The sequence below is a fragment of the Babylonia areolata genome, chromosome 18, assembly GCF_041734735.1.
Source record: "Babylonia areolata isolate BAREFJ2019XMU chromosome 18, ASM4173473v1, whole genome shotgun sequence".
In the NCBI taxonomy this organism is placed as follows: Eukaryota; Metazoa; Mollusca; class Gastropoda; order Neogastropoda; family Buccinidae; genus Babylonia; species Babylonia areolata.
The window spans coordinates 17,671,837-17,691,836 of record NC_134893.1 but is presented as its reverse complement, the minus strand read 5'-3'; the positions used below and the strand labels follow the sequence as shown (position 1 = coordinate 17,691,836).

Sequence of the window (20,000 nt, the reverse complement as noted above, 5' to 3'; positions counted from 1 at the left end):
CACCGTTCTCTCTCTCTCTCTCCTCTCTCTCTCTCTCTTCCCATGTTCACTCCCTACCCCCCATCTCTCTCCTAATCGTTGTATCCCTCTCTCTCCATCCATTTCTCTACTCTCCCCAACTCTCTCTCTTCTCATCGTTACCCCCCTCTCTCTCTCTCTCTCCATTCATTTCTTCACAACCCCCTCTTCCTCTCTCCTCATCATTATCTCTCTCTCTCCATTCATTTCTTCACTAACCCCCTCTTCCTCTCTCCTCATCATTATCTCTCTCTCTCCATTCATTTCTTCACTAACCCCCCACCTTCCTCTCCTCATCTTTATCTCTGCCTCTCTCCATTCATTTCTTCACTACCCACCTCCCTTTCTCTCTCCTCATCTCTCTCTCTCTCTCTCTCTCTCCATTCATTTCTTCACTACCCCCACCTCTCTTTCTCTCTCCTCATATCTCTCTCTCTCTCTCTCTCTCTCGCCATGTTCCCTCCCTACCCCCCACCTCTCTCCGAATAGTTATCTCTCTCTCCATCCATTTCTCTACTCTCTCCAACTCTCTCTCTTCTCATCGCTATCCCTCTCTCTCCATTGATTTCTTCACTACCTCCCCCCCTCTCTATCTCTTTCTCTCTCCTCATCGTTCTCTCTTTCTCTTTCTCTCTCCATGTTCCCTCTACACCCCCTATCTCTCTCCTGACAGTTATATATCTCTCTCCATCCATTTCTCTACTCTCTCCAACTCTCTGTCTCTCTCTCTTCTCGTCGTTATCTCTCTTTCTCCATTCATTTCTTCACTACCCCCCACCCCCTCTCTCTGTTCCTCTCTCCTCACAGTTCTCTCTCTCTCTCTCTCTCCCTCTCTCTCTCTCGCCTTGTTCCATCTATACCCCCTATCTCTCTCCCAATCGTTATATATATATATATATATATCTCCACCCATTTCTCTACGCTCCCCAACTCTCTCTCTCTCTTCTCATCGTTATCTCTCTCTCTCCATTCATTGTTCACTACAACCCCCCCCCCTCTCTCTCTCCCAATCGTTATATCTCTCTCTCCAACCATTTCTTTACTCTCCCCAACTCTCTCTCTCTCTCTTCTCATCGTTATCTCTCTCTCTCCATTCATTTCTTCACTACCGCCCCCCCCTCTCTCTCTCTCTCTGTCTCTCTCTCTCGCCATGTTCCCTCCATACCCCCCCCCCCCCCATCTCTCTCCTAATCGCTATATCTCTCTCTCCATCCTCTCTCCCCCAACTCTCTCTCCTCATTGTTATCTCTTTCTCTCTCTCTCCATTCATTTCTTCACTAACCACCACCCCCTCTCTCTCCACAGCCTTTATATCATATTTACCTCTTTCGCAGCGGGCCCCCTCGTAGCCCGGGGGACAGACGCAGCGGCCGGGCCTGATGCAGGACCCCCCGTTAAGGCAGGGAGGGTAGCAGGTGGCCTGCTGGCAGTACTGGCCCTGGTAGCCGGGGGGGCAGCGGCAGCGGTTCGGACCCACGCACCGTCCTCCGTTCTGGCAGGGTCGCTGGCACGCTTCTGTTGATGGTAAGAATATCTACAATAATGATGATAACAATAATAATAATAATAAGAAGAAGAACAACAACAACTATTATTATTATTATTATTATTATTATTATTATTACTATACATAGCGCTGAATCTTGTGCAGAGATAAATCAAAGTGTTTAATAGTAGTAGTAATAATAATAATAATAATAATAATGATGATGATTGATAATAATAATACTAATAATAATAATAATAATACTAATAATAATAATAACTACAAAAACAACAAACTACTACTACTAATGATAATGATAATAATAATAATGAAATGATCATCATCATCATCATCATTTTATTTAGCGCTGAATCTTATGCAGAGACAAATCAAAGCGCTTTCACACCAGTCATTCACACACATGCATGACTCTAAACTTCAGAAGCTGAAGACAAAGAAGAGGCGGGGTGGGGGGGGGGTAGACTATCATGGAAAAAGGTGGGTTTTAATGAATGCTAGACATGAAAGAGCGGAGGAAGTTGATTCCAAAAGCAAGGTCCAGAGACAGAGAAAGAACCACGGCTGAGAATGGAGTGATTGAATCTGGGTGTGCGTAAACAGACTGGATCCATGGTCATGCTGGTTCGTTGGTATTTCGTCCGTTCGTTCGTCCGTTGTTTATGTGTCGTTTCGCTACTATGCGCACTAACTGGCATTCGTTAATTAATGCTGTAAAAAGAGCGATCGGTCAGTTATTGCGCTTTCCCTTCCCAGCCCAAAGTATAAACATGCAGTGACTAAGCGGATGTTTACATGCGACATGCGAGTTTTCATACTGCCTGTTCCTTGGCCAATATACACAAACGTGAGTGTGTGTGTGTGTGTGTGTGTGTGTATGCGTGCGTGTGTGCGTACATGCGCGTGTGTGTGTGTGTTTGCTTTTGTTGTTGCTATTGTTTTGAGGACTTTTTTGACCAAACGAATTATGTACAAGTGGAATAACTCACGCAGCTCACAGCGGTTTCCGGTGAAGCCATAGGGACACAGGCAACGATTCCGGCCAATGCATCGTCCGTTGTTGACACAGGGAGGGCTGCAGGACGCTGCCACAGGAAGAGAACAGCATTACAATATAACGATAATAACAACACACACACACACACACACACACACACACACACAATACAAAACGCAACACAGTAAATTTTCTATCAAAAAAAAAAAGTATAGCGCGTACAAACACAACAATCAAATCACATCCCAACCCCAGCCCAAAAGACGCTCTCAACTATAATTCCTCCACCACAAGAATGCAATGGCTTACACGTATGGGTATTTACAATACTCTCTTTTTCTACCGAGCAATGTGTATAACCAAGGGAGGTTCTGCTCGGTGGACCCAGTGGTCAGTGACCAGCCTATGGTATTGGCTGTCCGGCCTCCCAGCACTCCTTGCAGCCCCGTATATATTGAGCTAAACATTGTGGGTTTCGTCGCTTTTTGTAATATTCGTCAAGCTTCAGCGACGCCATCATGGATAATTCCGACGCCACCATTAATTACCCGTTCACAAATTGATTCCACACGATCCTGTGCGCGGATTCGTCAGAAATTCAAATTTCATGTCGTTACACTTAGATAAAAAAATTCATTTATATTATCCCTTGGAGACAGAGACACACCCCCTTTACTGCACCCCCTATTCTACACAGAGACACAGAACCCGACCTACTTACTCTCTTGGCACTGCTTGCCAGTGTATCCAGAGAAACACCGACACACGTTCGGTGAGATGCACACCCCTCCGTTCCGACACACGGGGTCACACACCGCTGTTGAGCACACACACACACACACACACACACACACACACAAATGAATATGAAAAATGATATTATAAGAACACCATTGATATTGGATATGTTCCTAGTGTGTGCTGTTTATTTGAATGGCGGCACAAAAATAAAGATGTCATCACACACGCTGATACTTTGTTTTGTACACATAAATTTCACATACACACACACATATTATGAACACACACACACGTGCGCGCGCGCACACACACACATTATGCACGCGTATGATTACACTCGCGCTCGCACGCACACACACACACACATACATATACATATGCGCGCGCACGCTCACAAACTCACGCACATACACATATCACGTACACGTTGCACACACACACACGTATACAAACATGTACTCTCTCTCTCTCTCTCTCTGGAACAACAAGAGGTGACATTTGCAGCACTAAGCTGAATATTGAGCTGGATGATTTGCAGCGACTTACGAATGTTGCAGTTGTCTCCCATAAAGCCGGCAGGACAGCCACAAATGCCTGGCTGGACACATACACGCCCCACTGCGCAGCCTCTCTCACAAATGGCTGCCATGGAAACATAAAATCAGTCAACTTTTTCGTATTAAACGTAGACATCACAATGAGAAACGAGCATCAACCGACGAACAGGAATAATACGAACGACTGCTCTCGTGTTAGACGAAGGTACGCAACTCCACGTCAAACGCGATGTAGTAATGGCTCGAAGTTGTGTACCTTCGTCTTACCCAAGACAGAGCAGCCGACTGCTTCGATGTTTACGATTAACGCATTATATGGAAGGTTTGCGCCATATGAGTACTATATATCATTACTATATCATTATTAAAGCTATAACATGGACAAGAAATAATATGAATGACGGCATTAGGAGAAACAGCCGAGCACACTGCATTGTTTTGTTTCTTCTTCTTATGCTATGCTCCAGTTGCTGTTTTTTCAGTGGTTTTCTTTTCTTTTTCTTTTTTTTTTTTTTTTTTTTTTGTTCTTTTCTGGTCTCCATCGAATTATTTCCTTCTCAGTACCTTTCCACCTTCATTTAATTTCTGATTCTGAAATGGCTAAAGAAATGATTTTTTTTTTTAAAGAAGGAAAATAAATAAATAAATAATAAGATAGAAAGAATCAAAATATAACAAAGAATGGGAATGCATGCAATGGGTTTTTCTTGTGAAAGACGAAGTAGAAAAAACAACAAAACACAACAGAACACTTACTTCACAACTTCGTAAATTGTTGTGACTCATATGATGTTGATGACAGTTATTGTTTTCCCTTTGTTTACTTTTTTTTTAATGATAATCTTTATGAAGGCTGCTTCTTGCGAATTACCACAATCAATACTAAATATTATCGCTGAGGTTGCGTCACGATATCAGGTAACTCCTTGCCGCTGTAGCCACTATAATAAAATCTGATAATAATAATAATAATAATAATAACGATGATACTACTACTACTACTACTAATAATAATAATAACAAGTATCATCATCATCGTCGTCGTTATCATCATCTCATCATAATCATGATTAATTTGTTATTACTATTTCAGTATAAGGACTGCCTCCTTTCCAGTACCACTATCAATATTTAACTGAATGACCAAGGTTGGCTCACGATGGCAGATGGCTCCTCGCCACTGTAGGCAATACTATTATTATTATTATTATTATTATTATTATATTAGCAGCAGCAACAGCTGCAGTAGTAGTAGTAGTAGTAGTAGTAGTAGTAGTAGTAGTAGTAGTAGTAGTAGTAGTACCAGCAGCAGCAGCAGCAGCAGCAGCAGTAGTAGTAGTAGCAGTATTAGTAGTAGTAGTAGTAGTAGTAGTAGTAGTAGTAGTACCAGCAGCAGCAGTAGCAGTAGCAGCAGCAGTTTGTTATTAGTTATCATTACTTCAGTATGAGGACTGCCTCCTCTCCAGTACCACTCTTAATACTGTAACTGTATGACCAAGGTTGGCTCATGATGGCACACGACTCCTTGCCGCTATATCCATTATGATTATTATTACTATTATTGTTATTACTAGTAGTAGTAGTAGTAGTAGCAGTTTGTTATTAGTTTGTTATTGTTATTTCAGTATGAGGACTGCCTCCTTTGTAGCACCACTATCAATACTGTTAGTATGACCACAAGGTTGCCTCACGATGGCAGGTAACAACTTCAGGCAACTCAGTGTAACCACTATTATTATCATCATTATTATCTGTTTGGTATTGTTATAGATTTCAGTACGAAGACTGTCTCCTGTGCAGCAGTACCACTATCAATACTGTTAGTATGACCACAAGGTTGCCTCATGATGGCAGGTAACAGCTTGCAACTCAGTGTAACCACTATTATTATCATCATTATTATCTGTTTGGTATTGTTATAGATTTCAGTACGAAGACTGTCTCCTGTGCAGCAGCACCACTATCAATACTGTTAGTGTGACCACAAGGTTGCCTCTCGATGGCAGGTAACAACTTCAGGCAACTCAGTGTAACCACTATTATTATCATCATTATTATCTGTTTGGTATTGTTATAGATTTCAGTACGAAGACTGTCTCCTGTGCAGCAGCACCACTATCAATACTGTTAGTGTGACCACAAGGTTGCCTCACGATGGCAGGTAACAGCTTGCAACTCAGTGTAACCACTATTATTATCATCATTATTATCTGTTTGGTATTGTTATAGATTTCAGTACGAAGACTGTCTCCTGTGCAGCAGTACCACTGTCAGTTTCAGTTTCAGTTTCACTTTCTCAAGGAGGCGTCACTGCGTTCGGACAAATCCATACACGCTACACCACATCTGTTGAGCAGATGCCTGACCAGCAGCATAACCCAACGCGCTTAGTCAGGCCTTGAGTGCATGCTTACATATTTGTGTACCTATGAAAGTGGATTTCATTTTACGTAATTTCGCCAGAGGACAACACTCTCGTTGCCATGGGTTCTTTTTCAGTGCGCCAAGTGCGTGCTGCACACGGGACCTCGGTTTATCGTCTCATCCGAAAGACTAGACGCTCAGTTTGATTTTCCAGTCAAACTTAGGAGAAAGGGCGAGAGCGGGATTCGAACCCACACCCTCACGGACTCTCTGTATTGGCAGCTGAGCGTCTTAACCATTCTGCCATCTTCCTCCCTTCCTCCCACTGTCAATACTGTTAGTATGACCACAAGGTTGCCTCACGATGGCAGGTGACACCAGAGCCGCTGTAGCCCCGTGGACAAGGGCCGCACTTGAAGCCAGGGAAGGTGGTCAGTTCAATGCACGTCACGCGGTCCGAGCACACCCCTGTGATACAGGCCGACTCTCCTGCAGACGATTACGTACATTTGTCAGTCTATCTGTTCATCTGCGTCTCTGTCAATCTGTCTTTCTATGTACCTGTCTAGTCTATCTATCGCTCTAACCATATATCTACACACCTATGCACTCATGCATGCATGTACAAACGTGTATAAGCGCTCACACACACACGCACACAAACACACATACATAGGACGGTATTGCTGTCGATCTGTTTCTTTATCGATTCAACTGTTGTGCTTTATTCATTCATTTCAAAAATTCATTCTTGACCATTTTATCAAAATCGACGAATATGGATCTGTCCAACCCCCTCCACCCACGCACGCACACACACACACACACACACACACACACACACACATACACACACAAACCTACCTCCCAAACCACCCACCATTACATCTTTTCCAACCACCCAAATTCTTTCCACCCCCCACCACCCGTGTCCCTCACCCCTTGGAACTCAGATAACTCTGGCGAGAATCCGGTGCTCTAACCATTTGACCACCACACCCAACAACAGCATAGGAATATGATAATAATGATAAAGTAAGAACGATGCCGGAATTAACCACTGCTGCTACAACAAAGACGACAGAAATCGCAATCGCAGCTTCCCGGCCCTTGCCTCCCTCCACCCCCCACCCCCACCCCCCGCCCCCACACGAACACACACACACAACACACAACAATATATACAAACCAGAACACCGACAGTGCTAACCAATACCCTCTAAGAACCTGGGGCAAATCCCACATTTAACAACAGCGACAGGAATATATAAGTTAGAATGATGCCGGTATTTACTGCTGCAGCTACAACAACGACTGCAGCTACAACAAAGACGGCAAAAACGCAGCTCTCCACCCTCCCCCCCGACCCCCTCACAACGCACACACAACAATCAATACAAACCAGACCGCCGGCAGCGCTGCCCATTGCCCTCGAAGAACCTGGGACAGGCCCCACATTCAAAGCCATTGCTGGGAGGCGGGAGGTCCAGACAGGCCACGCCCCGGAAACAGGGTTCGCTGTCACAGGCGTTCAGATCTGAAGACAACAACAACAACAAAGATGATGATTATGATGATGAAGTGGATACTCATATTGCGCCCATCCTCGGTCAGAGACCAAGCACGCTCTAAGTGTCATACAACAAACACGGAGTCATCTTACACAACGGGCAGCCTACCTGGCTGGGTACAGTCGACTGACAGCTTCCATTGGAGGCTCTCATTCGTTTCCCGTATCTTTCGATCAGGTTTCTATCACGCACACGCACCCACACACATACACACACACCACACATACATCCACGTACCTGCCCACCCATACCCCCCCCCCTCCCCACACACAAACACACACATCTAACATTTTACGTGAATGACCGTTTTTACTGTATTCACCCTGCCATGCAGGCAAACACTCCGTTTTCTGAGGTGTACATGCTGGGTATGTTATTGTTTCCATAACGCACCGAACACTGACAAGGATAACTGATCTTTAACATGCACATCTAATCTTCTGCGTGCGTATACACACGAAGGGAGGTCAGGCACTAGCGGGTCTGCATAATGTTGTCCTGCGAGATCTGAAAAAAAAACAACCTCGACCATTAACCCACCAGGTGCGATGGGCGATCGAGCTCAGGAAACTCGGGCGAGGATTAAGCGCTCTAACCATCTGACGACCGCACCCAACAACAGCGATAAGAATACATGAGTAAGGATGATGCCGGTATTATTAACCCGCTGCTGCTACAAGAAAGACGACATAAAACACAGTTACTCCTACAACAACAAAAAACAACAAAACAAAAACAACGATAAGAATGACAGTGAAGATGCCGGTACATCTCTAACCTGTGCAGGTGGTACCGTCTCCCGTCAGCCCTGGAGGGCAGGGACCACAGACGAAGGACCCCCCCACGGGCTGACACAGCACCCCGGGGTAGCACGGCTCCTCCCGACACTCGTCCGTCGGCGTGTCGCACAGATCTCCTGCAATCAGACAGAAAAAAACACACCCAAAAACGTAGTATGGCTGCCTACATGGCGGGGTAAAACCGGTCATATACGTAAAAGCCCACACGTGTACATACGAGTGAACGTGGGAGTTGCAGCCCACGAACGAAGAAGAAGATAATAATAATAATGATAATAATAATAATAATAATAATAATGATACTTATATAGCGCTGAATCTTGTGCATAAACAAATCTAAGCGCTTTCGCACCAGTCATTCTCACGCACGCATAACTCTAAAACTGGAGAAATTAAAGACAAGGAAGAGGCACGGAAGGGAGGCTATTTTGGGAAGAGGTGGGTTTTAAGGCCAGACTTGAAAGAGCTGAGTGTGGAGACTTGACGAAGCGAAAGAGGAAGCTCATTTCAATTGCAAGGTCCCTAGACAGAGAAAGAACGGCGGCCAACAGTCGAGAGTTTGAATCTGGGTATGCGTAAGTGGAGTGGATCCGAAGCTGATCGTAGTGAGCGAGATGGAGTGTAGAGGTGAAGGCAGCCACAGAGATAGGAAGGGGCTGATTTGTGAATACATTTGTAGCATAGACCAAACTAAGTTTCGGGACCAGTGACAGTGAAAGTGACAGATACAGAAGGAAATACTTCAAAGCCGTCTAGAGACGAGTTCATAAATATACTGTGGAAAGCCTTTGCTAGCCTCTTACCCTCGAAGCCGGGGTCACAGACACACAGAAGAAGACAAAAAAAAACCCACGAGGTCTGGTTGAATGATTATGAATAATAACGACGATAACAAGAACAATAACCTGAAAACTGGAGAGAGAAAAAAAACAAAGAAAAGAAACAACAGCAATGATGATAAGAGGCAACATGATGAATAACAACATAAATACCAATAACCGCAAGACTAATGACCATTTCCAAAGCGCATACCCCGCTAACATGAGCCGACTGACATTTAGAAGAAAAGAAAAAAAGAAAAGAAAATAGTACCTAATGGTGATATTCTTCACGACAGCATTGAATTCAGTTCGTTAGAAGAAACTTTACGGCAGACTGTACGTGATGGTGATATGTATGATATGTATGTGATGATTTATAGTGACCATAAATGCCAGGACAGGTTCAAATATGAAGAAATGACAAATTCTGGTTTTGATGTGGATTGAATCATAAGATGATACACTGCGTTCGGCAGTGCAACATCCCCACGACCAAACTAAGTTTCGGGACCAGTGACAGTGAAAGTGACAGATACAGAAGGAAATACTTCAAAGCCGTCTAGAGACGAGTTCATAAATATACTGTGGAAAGCCTTTGCTAGCCTCTTACCCTCGAAGCCGGGGTCACAGACACACTGGAAGGTGTTGATGAGATCTATACACTGGCCGCGGACACAGGGGGAACCAGCACAGTCGTCCACCTCCAGCTCACACCTGGACCCTGCAATGGGGGAAAAGGAAAAGGCGCTGTTGGTGCCAGAGCTGCTGGGGCTAGCCGCGAATATAAGTAAGCACGACGTGGTGCATATTTAGGGATTTGTTTTGTTTGTTTGTTTGTTTGTTATATGTTTAGGTGAACTGCAATGCGGTGTTGGTTTCCGAAACTGTTTCACAGATTGTTTTTGATTTTTTTTTAATTATTGTTTTTGAATAATCCCTTGCTGATTGATTTCAATCATGATAGATAAGAGTAACAGTAATATAACAACAACAGCAACAAAAAGAACTACTGGTATTACGACGTTTCAGAAACGGTTTCTCAGATTTTTGTTTTGTTTTGTGTTTAAACAGTCTCTTGCTGATTGATTCCAATCATGATAGATAAAGAGTAGCAATAACACAACATCAACAACAGCAAGAACAACAACTACTACTATTACGACTACTACCACCACTACTGGGTATGATGTGGTCCTTCAGTCATTATTTCACTTTCGGCCGGTGTCTGAGTCAAATTAATCACAAAGTATAATGATAACGAACCATCAAAGGAAAACACAACAAAACAAATCACCGCTGTATCCTGTCTGACAGAAGCAGTTGTAGGTGTACTGTTCCCCTATCACCACCGGATCCACGCAGGTCCCTCCGTTCTGGCACTCACAGGGCACCGTCTGGAACTGGACATGGGATTCAGACCAGTGTTTAATACCTCTATGCAGCGAGATCTTGAACACAACAGAGCTTTCAACCACCCCAACATTGTGGAATCATGCAATCATTCTCATGGGATGGCTGTTGTCAAAACCGTGAGATTTTCAAATAGAAATGGAAAGAAAACAAAACAAAATTATATATATATATATATATATATATATATATATATATATATGTGTGTGTGTGTGTGTGTGTGTGTAGAGAGAGAGAGAGGTGCACGCCGAAATGCAGACTAGATATTTTCGAAAAAAAAAAAATGCATTCCCGTATAAAAGACAGAGGTTAGGAGGGAGGGAAGGAGAGACAGACTGATAATTAGACAGACGGACGTACAGACAGAGAGACAGACAGTACAGTACACTACACTACATTACACACACACACACACACACACATATATATATATATATATACATATATACATATAATTTTGTTTATATATATATATATGCGCGAGTGCGTGCGCGCACGCACACAGAGATAAACAGGCAACAGGCAGGCAGAACATGTTTCACGCACTTCCAATTTGGAAGTCGCCGTCGCGTTGCACTCATCCCGTGCAATCAGAACGAACACCTCCTTACGGACCTCCCCTCCCTCCACCGCGTTGGCTATGGGCCGCCACTGGAAGAGCCCTGACTGGCTGATGAAAGCGTCCTTCCGGTCTAGACTCAGAATGAGTCGGGACCCGTCTGGATCGTTGACACGTATCCGAAATCGTACATCTTGGCCAACGAAGACAACTGGCTTTTCATCGAAGCTGATGACTGGAGCGATATTGTCTGCACATGATAAGGGTTTTTTTTTTTTCTCTCTTTCTCTCTGTGTGTACGTATATATATATATATATATATATATATATATATATATATATATATATTGATTGTTCTCATGTTGCGGTTATAACTGCTTTAGTGAGGAATGATAATTATTGTTTTGAATTGTTCAGTGACTTACAGCACGGTAAATGATATGCAATGCAATACATCTGAACCTGTCTCGTCCCAAATAAACAACTCAACAACAACAAAACAACAACAAACCTAAGAAGAAGAAAAAAAAAGAAAGAAAGAAAGAAAAAAAAAAAACACGGTGAAGAATACGGAAACAACAGCACAGCAGCGGTCATTTACTTGCTCGTGGTGACCACTGGTCGCTGCTGGCCTCAGGCCGGCACTGAAGACAGTTGTCGTAAGGCTGGGGCTCATACCTGGTGTAGCACTGCCCGCCTATGTAACACGCGTTTGGCTGAAACACACTGATGACTTGAAAGAGGGACATACTGGTGACAGGAGAATGGAGACACACCAGCGGCTTCAAGTAGGGACAAACTAATGCCTGAAGAATAACTTAAAGAGTGGCACGTTAATCAACGGCTTTAAGTGAGAACAAACTATTGCCTGAATAAGAATTTAAGAGGACTAATACCTGAATAAGAATTTAAGGAGAGACACTAACGACTTTAGATTGGCTACAGGAGGGACACACTAATGACTTTAGACTGGCTAGAGGAGGAACACACTAATGACTTTAGATTGGCTACAGGAGGGACACACTAATGACTTTAGACTAGCTACAGGAGGGACACACTAATGACTTTAGATTGGCTACAGGAGGGACACACTAATGACTTTAGACTAGCTACAGGAAGGACACACTAATGACTTCAGATTGGCTACAGGAGGGACACACTAATGACTTTAGATTGGATACAGGAGGGACACACTAACGACTTTAGATTGGATACAGGAGGGACACACTAATGACTTTAGACTAGCTACAGGAGGGACACACTAATGACTTCAGATTGGCTACAGGAGGGACACACTAATGACTTTAGATTGGATACAGGAGGGACACACTAATGACTTTAGACTAGCTACAGGAGGGACACACTAACGACTTTAGACTGGATACAGGAGGGACACACTAATGACTTTAGACTAGCTACAGGAGGGACACACTAATGACTTTAGATTGGCTACAGGAGGGACACACTAATGACTTTAGACTAGCCACAGGAGGGACACACTAATGACTTTAGATTGGATACAGGAGGGACCCACTAATGACTTTAGATTGGATACAGGAGGGACACACTAATGACTTTAGATTGGATACAGGAGGGACACACTAATGACTTTAGACTAGCTACAGGAGGGACACACTAATGACTTTAGATTGGCTACAGGAGGGACACACTAATGACTTTAGATTGGCTACAGGAGGGACACACTAATGACTTTAGACTAGCCACAGGAGGGACACACTAATGACTTTAGATTGGCTACAGGAGGGACACACTAATGACTTTAGACTAGCTACAGGAAGGACACACTAATGACTTCAGATTGGCTACAGGAGGGACACACTAATGACTTTAGATTGGATACAGGAGGGACACACTAATGACTTTAGATTGGATACAGGAGGAACACACTAATGACTTTAGATTGGATACAGGAGGGACACACTAATGACTTTAGACTAGCTACAGGAGGGACACACTAATGAGTTTAGATTGGCTAAAGGAGGGACACACTAATGACTTTAGATTGGATACAGGAGGGCCACACTAATGACTTTAGACTAGCTACAGGAGGGACACACTAATGACTTTAGATTGGATGCAGGAGGGACACACTAATGACTTTAGATTGGATACAGGAGGGACACACTAATGACTTTAGACTAGCCACAGGAGGAACACACTAATGACTTTAGATTGGCTACAGGAGGGACACACTAATGACTTCAGATTGGCTACGGGGGGTGAGGGGGGGTGCGGGGGAGATACACTGATGACTTTAGGTTGGCTACAGGAGGAACACAACAACACAACAATGACTTTAGATTGGCTACAGGGTGGGACACACTAATGACTTTAGACTGGCTACAGGGTGGGACACACTAATGACTTCAGATTGGCTACAGGGGGGTACACACTGATGACTTTAGATCGGCTACAGGAGGGACACGCCAATGACTTTAGATTGGCTACAGGGTAGGACACATTGATGACTTATTGGCTACAGGGAGACATACTAATGACTTTAGATTGGCTACAGGGTGGTATACACTAATGACGTTAGACTGGCTACTGGGGGACACATACTAATGACTTTAGATTGGCTACAGGATGGACATTAATGACCTGAAGAGGGAAACAATGGTAAACCTTAAACTTAGTGTATGGACATTTCACCATCTTAAACAGGAACGAGCTAACGCCTTGTGAATTGCTTAGGGGGGGCGGGGGGGGGCAAACTTTGATAGTGAAGCACTGAATGAACAAATTTGTGAGAGCTGATGCTTAACCAATAGAAAGCACGCTGGGTGTTTAAAATAGCCACACTGGTCACTAAAGGATGGTGGTGACACACCAACGACTTACGAATGGACAAAGTAATGCCGTAACAGATTGAATGTTTAAGAATGGCCACACTACTGACTTGAGAATCACTACAGGCCGGGACAAACAAATCACCACCGAAAACTTGGAGAAGGAAAACTCCATTGACGTGAGCATAGCGGAAGGAGAGACACACTAATGCCTTAAGAATGCGTTAAGTGACGACACACTGACTTGAGAATGGCTTCTGGAAGCACACATTATGGACCTAAGAATGGCTTGAGGAGAGACACAGTGATGACTAAAAGAATGACTCAAAGAGGGACACACTAATGACTTAATAATGGCTTATGGAGGGACAGCGGTGATTTTAGAACGGCTTAGAGAGGGACACGCTGGTGACTTAAGAGTGGTTTTAAAAGGGGCGCATACAAGACAATTAAGGATGAATACACTTATGTGTATATAGTTTAAATAGAGAAACAATGATACACTAGTGCATTGGGAATGCTTTAAGACAGACATTTTAAGAGATGGTCCAAGGAGGAACAGTAATGGTGTGAGAAAGGGACGCAGAAAAAGTAGAGACTTATTAAAGGCTAACGGAGAGCTACGGGAATAGATGAGGAAGGGGTGTATCATTTTACAGTTAAAGAAGGAACACGGATATAGCTTAACAAGGACACACTAGAGGATTGTGAAGAGACTCTAATGGCGTAAAGTAGAGCACACTCATGGCTTCAAATATCTTGAGGAGGGAAAGAATATAAACGCGTCGTGCATTATCTATGGAAGGACATTCCATTATCTATGGAGGAAGGGACATACCATGTTTATGGAGGGACATACTACTGGGACTAAGGAGGGAAGCATTTTTTACTTGAGAATGTTTTAAGGAGGGAAACGCTAATGGCTTAAAGAGGGAGACACAAACGGAGTAAGGAAGGGCGCCTTAGTGGCCGAAGGAGGAGAACAGAAATACCTTAGAGGAACACGCAAAACGGCTTTGAAAACAGACACAAATAAATGGCTTAAAGAATTAAGGAAGGGGTGGCGGGTAGGTGCGTGCGCGCGCGCGCGCGAGTATATATATATATATATATATATGGGGTTTTTTTGTTTGGTGTGTGTGTGTGTGTGTGTGTGTGTGTGTGTGTGTGTGTGTGTGTGTGTGTGTGTATGTGTGTGTGTGTGTGTGAGTGAGTGAGTGTACGTCTTTGTGTGTGTTGTGTAAGTGTATGTGTTTTTGTACGAGTTCTTTTGCGTGCAAACGCGCGAACGTACGTGAATACACACGTCTGTATTTCATACCAACTCGTATGTCCATATCTAGCATTACGAGCCAGACAGCAAATTGCTACCACAAGTGACCATCGCCATCTGCCTTCAGTTCTTTACCATGGTGGTGCAGCCAAATCGGCCGTCCACGCCACATGTCCGACACGTTGAATCGTAGATGGTGAAGATGATGGTGGCCACTACAGTTCCGTTGCTGTCCCGGTTGTCCCGTGCATCCGACACTGCCTGCCAGCAGATTCAAGTACACAGTCATGCTTAATTTAAGAGAGATTAAAAAAGAAAAGAAAAAAAGGGGTGTGGGGTGGGGGTGGGGGGTTAAGTATACATGACGTGACGTGTGGTGAATAAGAAAGCAGACAATTTTTGTTTGTTGCATGTATTTCTCGCGCACGCGCACAGATGCACACGCGCGCGCTTACAGAAAGAGAGAGGGGGGAATGCGGAAGGTTGAATACGTGTCTGACTCACCTTGAGTGAATAGACAAGAAACCAATAAGCACACACACACACACACACACACACACATATATATATATATATATATATATATATATATATATATATATATATATTCTTCACCAACACCACAGTGTATCTTCAAAAGCGTGTCCTCGCAGCGACCAAACACTGGTAGTCCCAACGATCACGACCAACAACTACTGACCCCCCCCCCCAAACAAACAAACAAACCAAAAAACAAAAACTAAAAAAAAAAAACCCAGAAAAACACGCACAAAACACGACGACCACCACCAACACAACTACAAAACACAAGCACACAAACACACAAAAAAACTTCAATCGAAATGCCCACCACAGCCAGCCCACAGCTAGCCAGCTGATTAGCCAACTAGCTATTCCCCACTGTTACATGTCTGAGTGTGTGTGGGTGCGACTGATGAGCACCCGATACCAGCCGTTGGCTCTACCCAGGTAGGCAGCCTGTTGTGAAAATGGCCCCGTTTTGTAAAGCGCTTAGAGCTTGGATTCCGACCGAGAATAAGCGCTATATAAGTATCCACATCATCACCACCCCCACTCCCCCTTCCTCACCAGTTTCCTCGATCTTTCCTCAGGAACTCACCTCCACTCTGACGCTGTCAAAGGGACGGCGGGTGTTGAAGATCTGGCGCAGGAAGTTGAGGTAGGGCACCAGGCAGACGAAGCGTCCGTCGGCCGGCCTGAAGGTGCTGCCCGTGGAGATAGGCCGGGTGGAGGACAGGGGGGCTATCTCCCCTTCCCCGACCTGTGAAATAGTAAAGAGTGGTAACTCTCTCCATTCACAAGGTACACAACTTTCAAGCCAATGCTGCTTATACTACCGATTCAGCTAGCACACAGGTAAACAACAGGTACACTGTAACAAACCCAGACACTTCCTCAAAAAAGGAAGCGCCGGGCCTGTCCTTACATTGATCATCTGACATGTGCACACAGCAGAAAATGACAAAACAAAATAATGAGCTTTTATTCAAGACTGGCATAGCCTTTTAATCCCGAATAAGCTACACAGAATATACGGAAAATATCACAGTTCAGTTCATTTCACTTACTCATGGAGGCGTCACTGAGTTCGGACAAATCCATATTATATGCTGCACCACATCTGCTAAGCAGATGCCTGAATGACCAGCAGCGTAACCCAAGGCGCTTAGTCAGGCCTTGGAGGTTAAAAAGGGAATGCGATACATAAACAAAGATATGGATAAGTCATGAAATTAAAGAACAAATGAATGAGAATAAATAACTAATTCTGTCACAGGTAAACATATGCGTCGGCGGTGGAGGCAGTCACTATGCTGTGATTCATTTGTTTATAGATTAATATGTTATGTATATATTATGTATCTATTTATTCACCAATCTTCTATCTACCCTGTCCATTTATCTTTCAACTTATGGAGATCTTCCTTCCCACCTTTCACCTGTTTAATAGTTTATGTTGGTGATTTTGTTTTCAGTTGTTGTTTTTTGTTTGTTTGTTGTTATTTTGTTTTGTGGTTGTTGTTTTCTTTTGGGGGGGATATGTTTCCTCACTTCCCGCCACACCTCTGCCCCAATGCATACACCTGTTACATACTTGGTGGAGATAAGTGTGGTTTCGTTTTCATTTGTCTATTTTTTTTTTTTTTTAATTTTGTTTCTGGGGGAGGGGGTGTGAGGATGGACGCATGTGTATGTATGTATGTATCAAAAATGTTACGACTTGAAGACCAACAATAAAGAATCCGAGTGGGCGCGCGCGCACACACACGCATATACATACACACGAGCGCACACACATACATACACACACACTCTATCTCTCTCTCACACACAGAGAAAGTAAGACATCCAACGCCACCACGCCAACCACATCTCATCATCACCTACCCCGAAACACTCTCTCTCTATTTACTCCCCCACCCCACCCCACTCCCTCTAATCAACACACATACGCGCACGCGCACACACACACACACATACTTCCACGGCCGTCACCCGGCAGCGCAGCGGTCCTTCCCGTGACGTCACATCGAACGTGACGTCAGTGCAACGCCCTTGCTTGATGTCACAGAGGACGAACTTGAAGCTGGGATCGCGAGTGATCTCCGAGTCACCGCTGCCAGGATCCACCTTCTCGTCCAGTCCATGCGTCGTCCTGATGCTCAGTATTCCCCACTGAGCGGCCGTTGTCTTCTCGATGACGTCAACGTCAAAATCCCCATCGTCATCATCACCACCATCTTTGTCTTCACTCTCTGTTGTTGCAGTGGACTGCGTCGTCGTTGTTGTAGTGGTAGTGGAAGATGTGGTGGTGGAGGTGGTGGTGGTGGGTGTGGTGGTGGAGGTGGTGGTGGTGGGTGTGGTGGTGGTGGTGGTGGATGAAGGAAGTGTGGTGGGGACGGTGGTGGGTGTTGTGGTTGTTTCTGGTGTTGTTGTCGTTGTCGTCATTGATGTTGTTGTTGTGGTCGTCGTCGCTTCTGTTGTTGTTGTTGTTGTTGTCGTCGGGGGTGTGGTTGTCGTTGAGGGAGTCGTGGTAGTAGTTGTGGTGGGTGTGGTAGTCGGAGTGGTAGTTGGTGTAGTCGGTGTAGTTGCTGCTGTTGTTGTTGTTGTTTCAGGTGGTGAAGTACTCGTGCTCATGGTACTTGTGGTGATTGTTGTGGTGGGAACAGTTGTCGTGGTAGCTGGTGACGTTGTCGAGGTCGTGGTCGTGTTCGTGGTATTCAAAAACGGCGTTGGGGTTGTCGAAGTCGTTGCGGGGGTCGTGGCAGCGGACATCGTGATCGTCGGAGTCGTAGGAGGCTGCGTACTGGTAGTGAACAACGATGCATTTGGCGATGATGACGGTGGTGGTGATGCGGATGCGGACACCTCGGGTGGTGCTGGCGAGGATGTGGGCTGTGTGGATCTTGGTGTGGAGGAAGCCGTGGGAACAGTGGCTGATGTAGATACGTTGTCTGCAGTGTCCAGAATGGTGCTGTTGGTGGTTGGTAACGGGGAGAAGATTTCTGTGTACGAGACAGGGACAATGGAGGAGCTGTGATCCTGTGTCTCCGTCGTCGTGGTGGTGGTGCTGGTGTTGGCGGCAGCATCTGTAGCAATAAAACAGGAAAATAACAATATTCCAAGAGGTGGGTACATATATGATAAAGGTCTCGCGCGCGCGTATTACAAACACACAGGAATGAGAGAGAAGGGGAGATAGAGAGACAGACAGACAGAGAGACACAGACAAAGACACAAAACGACACAGAGCGACAGAGACAGAGAGATAGACACAAAAACAAAAAGAAAGAGACGATGACTGACAGGCAGAGAGACAAGACAGAGATCCACACACACACTGCGCTTGACAGAAACGGAGACAGAATGGCAGAGACAGAGACAGGAAGAAGAGAGAGGCAGTCAGACAGACTGACAACAAGCGGTAATATTGTCAACAGCTCACAAACATGAGACAAAAAGCATCACACATACAGTCTATCACTATGATGACTCTAAAAAATTGAAATTAAAAAAAAAGAAGAAGAAATAAAGCACAAATATTCAAGAAGCAAACTGTCTCCACAGCAACCCTCTTACCCCGGAAGTATAACTGACGTGATAATACACACAACTGACATGTGAAATAGCCGAACGGTTGAACTTTCATTTCATCATAAGAGCCCAAGATTCGAATTCCGGACGGTGAACCTTGTGGGTCATAGCTGAAGAAACGGATTTTCCCCCTTATGTCGCAGGCCAAAAGAATCATGTACATACCTGCTAATGCCTTAACCCCTTCGTGTGTATGACGACCTAGTATGCTAAAGATCCCGTAATCCATGCCAGAGTCAAGTGGGCTATAAACAAACACGAAACAAAACCGGTCGTACATTTAAAGCCCATAAAGGCAGAAAAAGAAGAGAAAAAAGAGAAAAAGAAACAAAGAAAGAAGGAAACACAAGCAGAGACAGAAGAAGAAGAAGGAGGAGGAGGAGGGGGTGGAGGAGGAGGAGTAGAGGAAAAAGAAGAAGAAGAAGAAGAAGAAGAAGAAGAAAACAAAAGAAACAGAAA

At 44.5% G+C, this 20,000-nt stretch overlaps 1 protein-coding gene across 2 annotated transcripts in view; it reads right to left on the bottom strand.

Moving 5' to 3' along the window:
- LOC143292533 (uncharacterized) overlaps nucleotides 1–20,000 on the bottom strand; it is a 69,802-nt gene that overhangs the window by 9,227 nt on the left and 40,575 nt on the right. For both annotated transcript variants that reach the window (XM_076602913.1, XM_076602914.1), the window contains exons 16-29: nucleotides 17,928–19,036; nucleotides 16,546–16,707; nucleotides 15,561–15,686; nucleotides 11,944–12,058; nucleotides 11,330–11,592; nucleotides 10,668–10,773; nucleotides 9,984–10,094; nucleotides 8,531–8,668; nucleotides 7,584–7,718; nucleotides 6,545–6,670; nucleotides 3,807–3,902; nucleotides 3,241–3,336; nucleotides 2,512–2,607; nucleotides 1,342–1,533 (exon numbers count right to left, since the gene is read on the bottom strand). In XM_076602913.1, coding sequence (XP_076459028.1) covers nucleotides 1,342–1,533; nucleotides 2,512–2,607; nucleotides 3,241–3,336; nucleotides 3,807–3,902; nucleotides 6,545–6,670; nucleotides 7,584–7,718; nucleotides 8,531–8,668; nucleotides 9,984–10,094; nucleotides 10,668–10,773; nucleotides 11,330–11,592; nucleotides 11,944–12,058; nucleotides 15,561–15,686; nucleotides 16,546–16,707; nucleotides 17,928–19,036 — 2,871 coding nt within the window. The remainder of the gene's footprint in view (nucleotides 1–1,341; nucleotides 1,534–2,511; nucleotides 2,608–3,240; nucleotides 3,337–3,806; nucleotides 3,903–6,544; nucleotides 6,671–7,583; nucleotides 7,719–8,530; nucleotides 8,669–9,983; nucleotides 10,095–10,667; nucleotides 10,774–11,329; nucleotides 11,593–11,943; nucleotides 12,059–15,560; nucleotides 15,687–16,545; nucleotides 16,708–17,927; nucleotides 19,037–20,000) is intronic.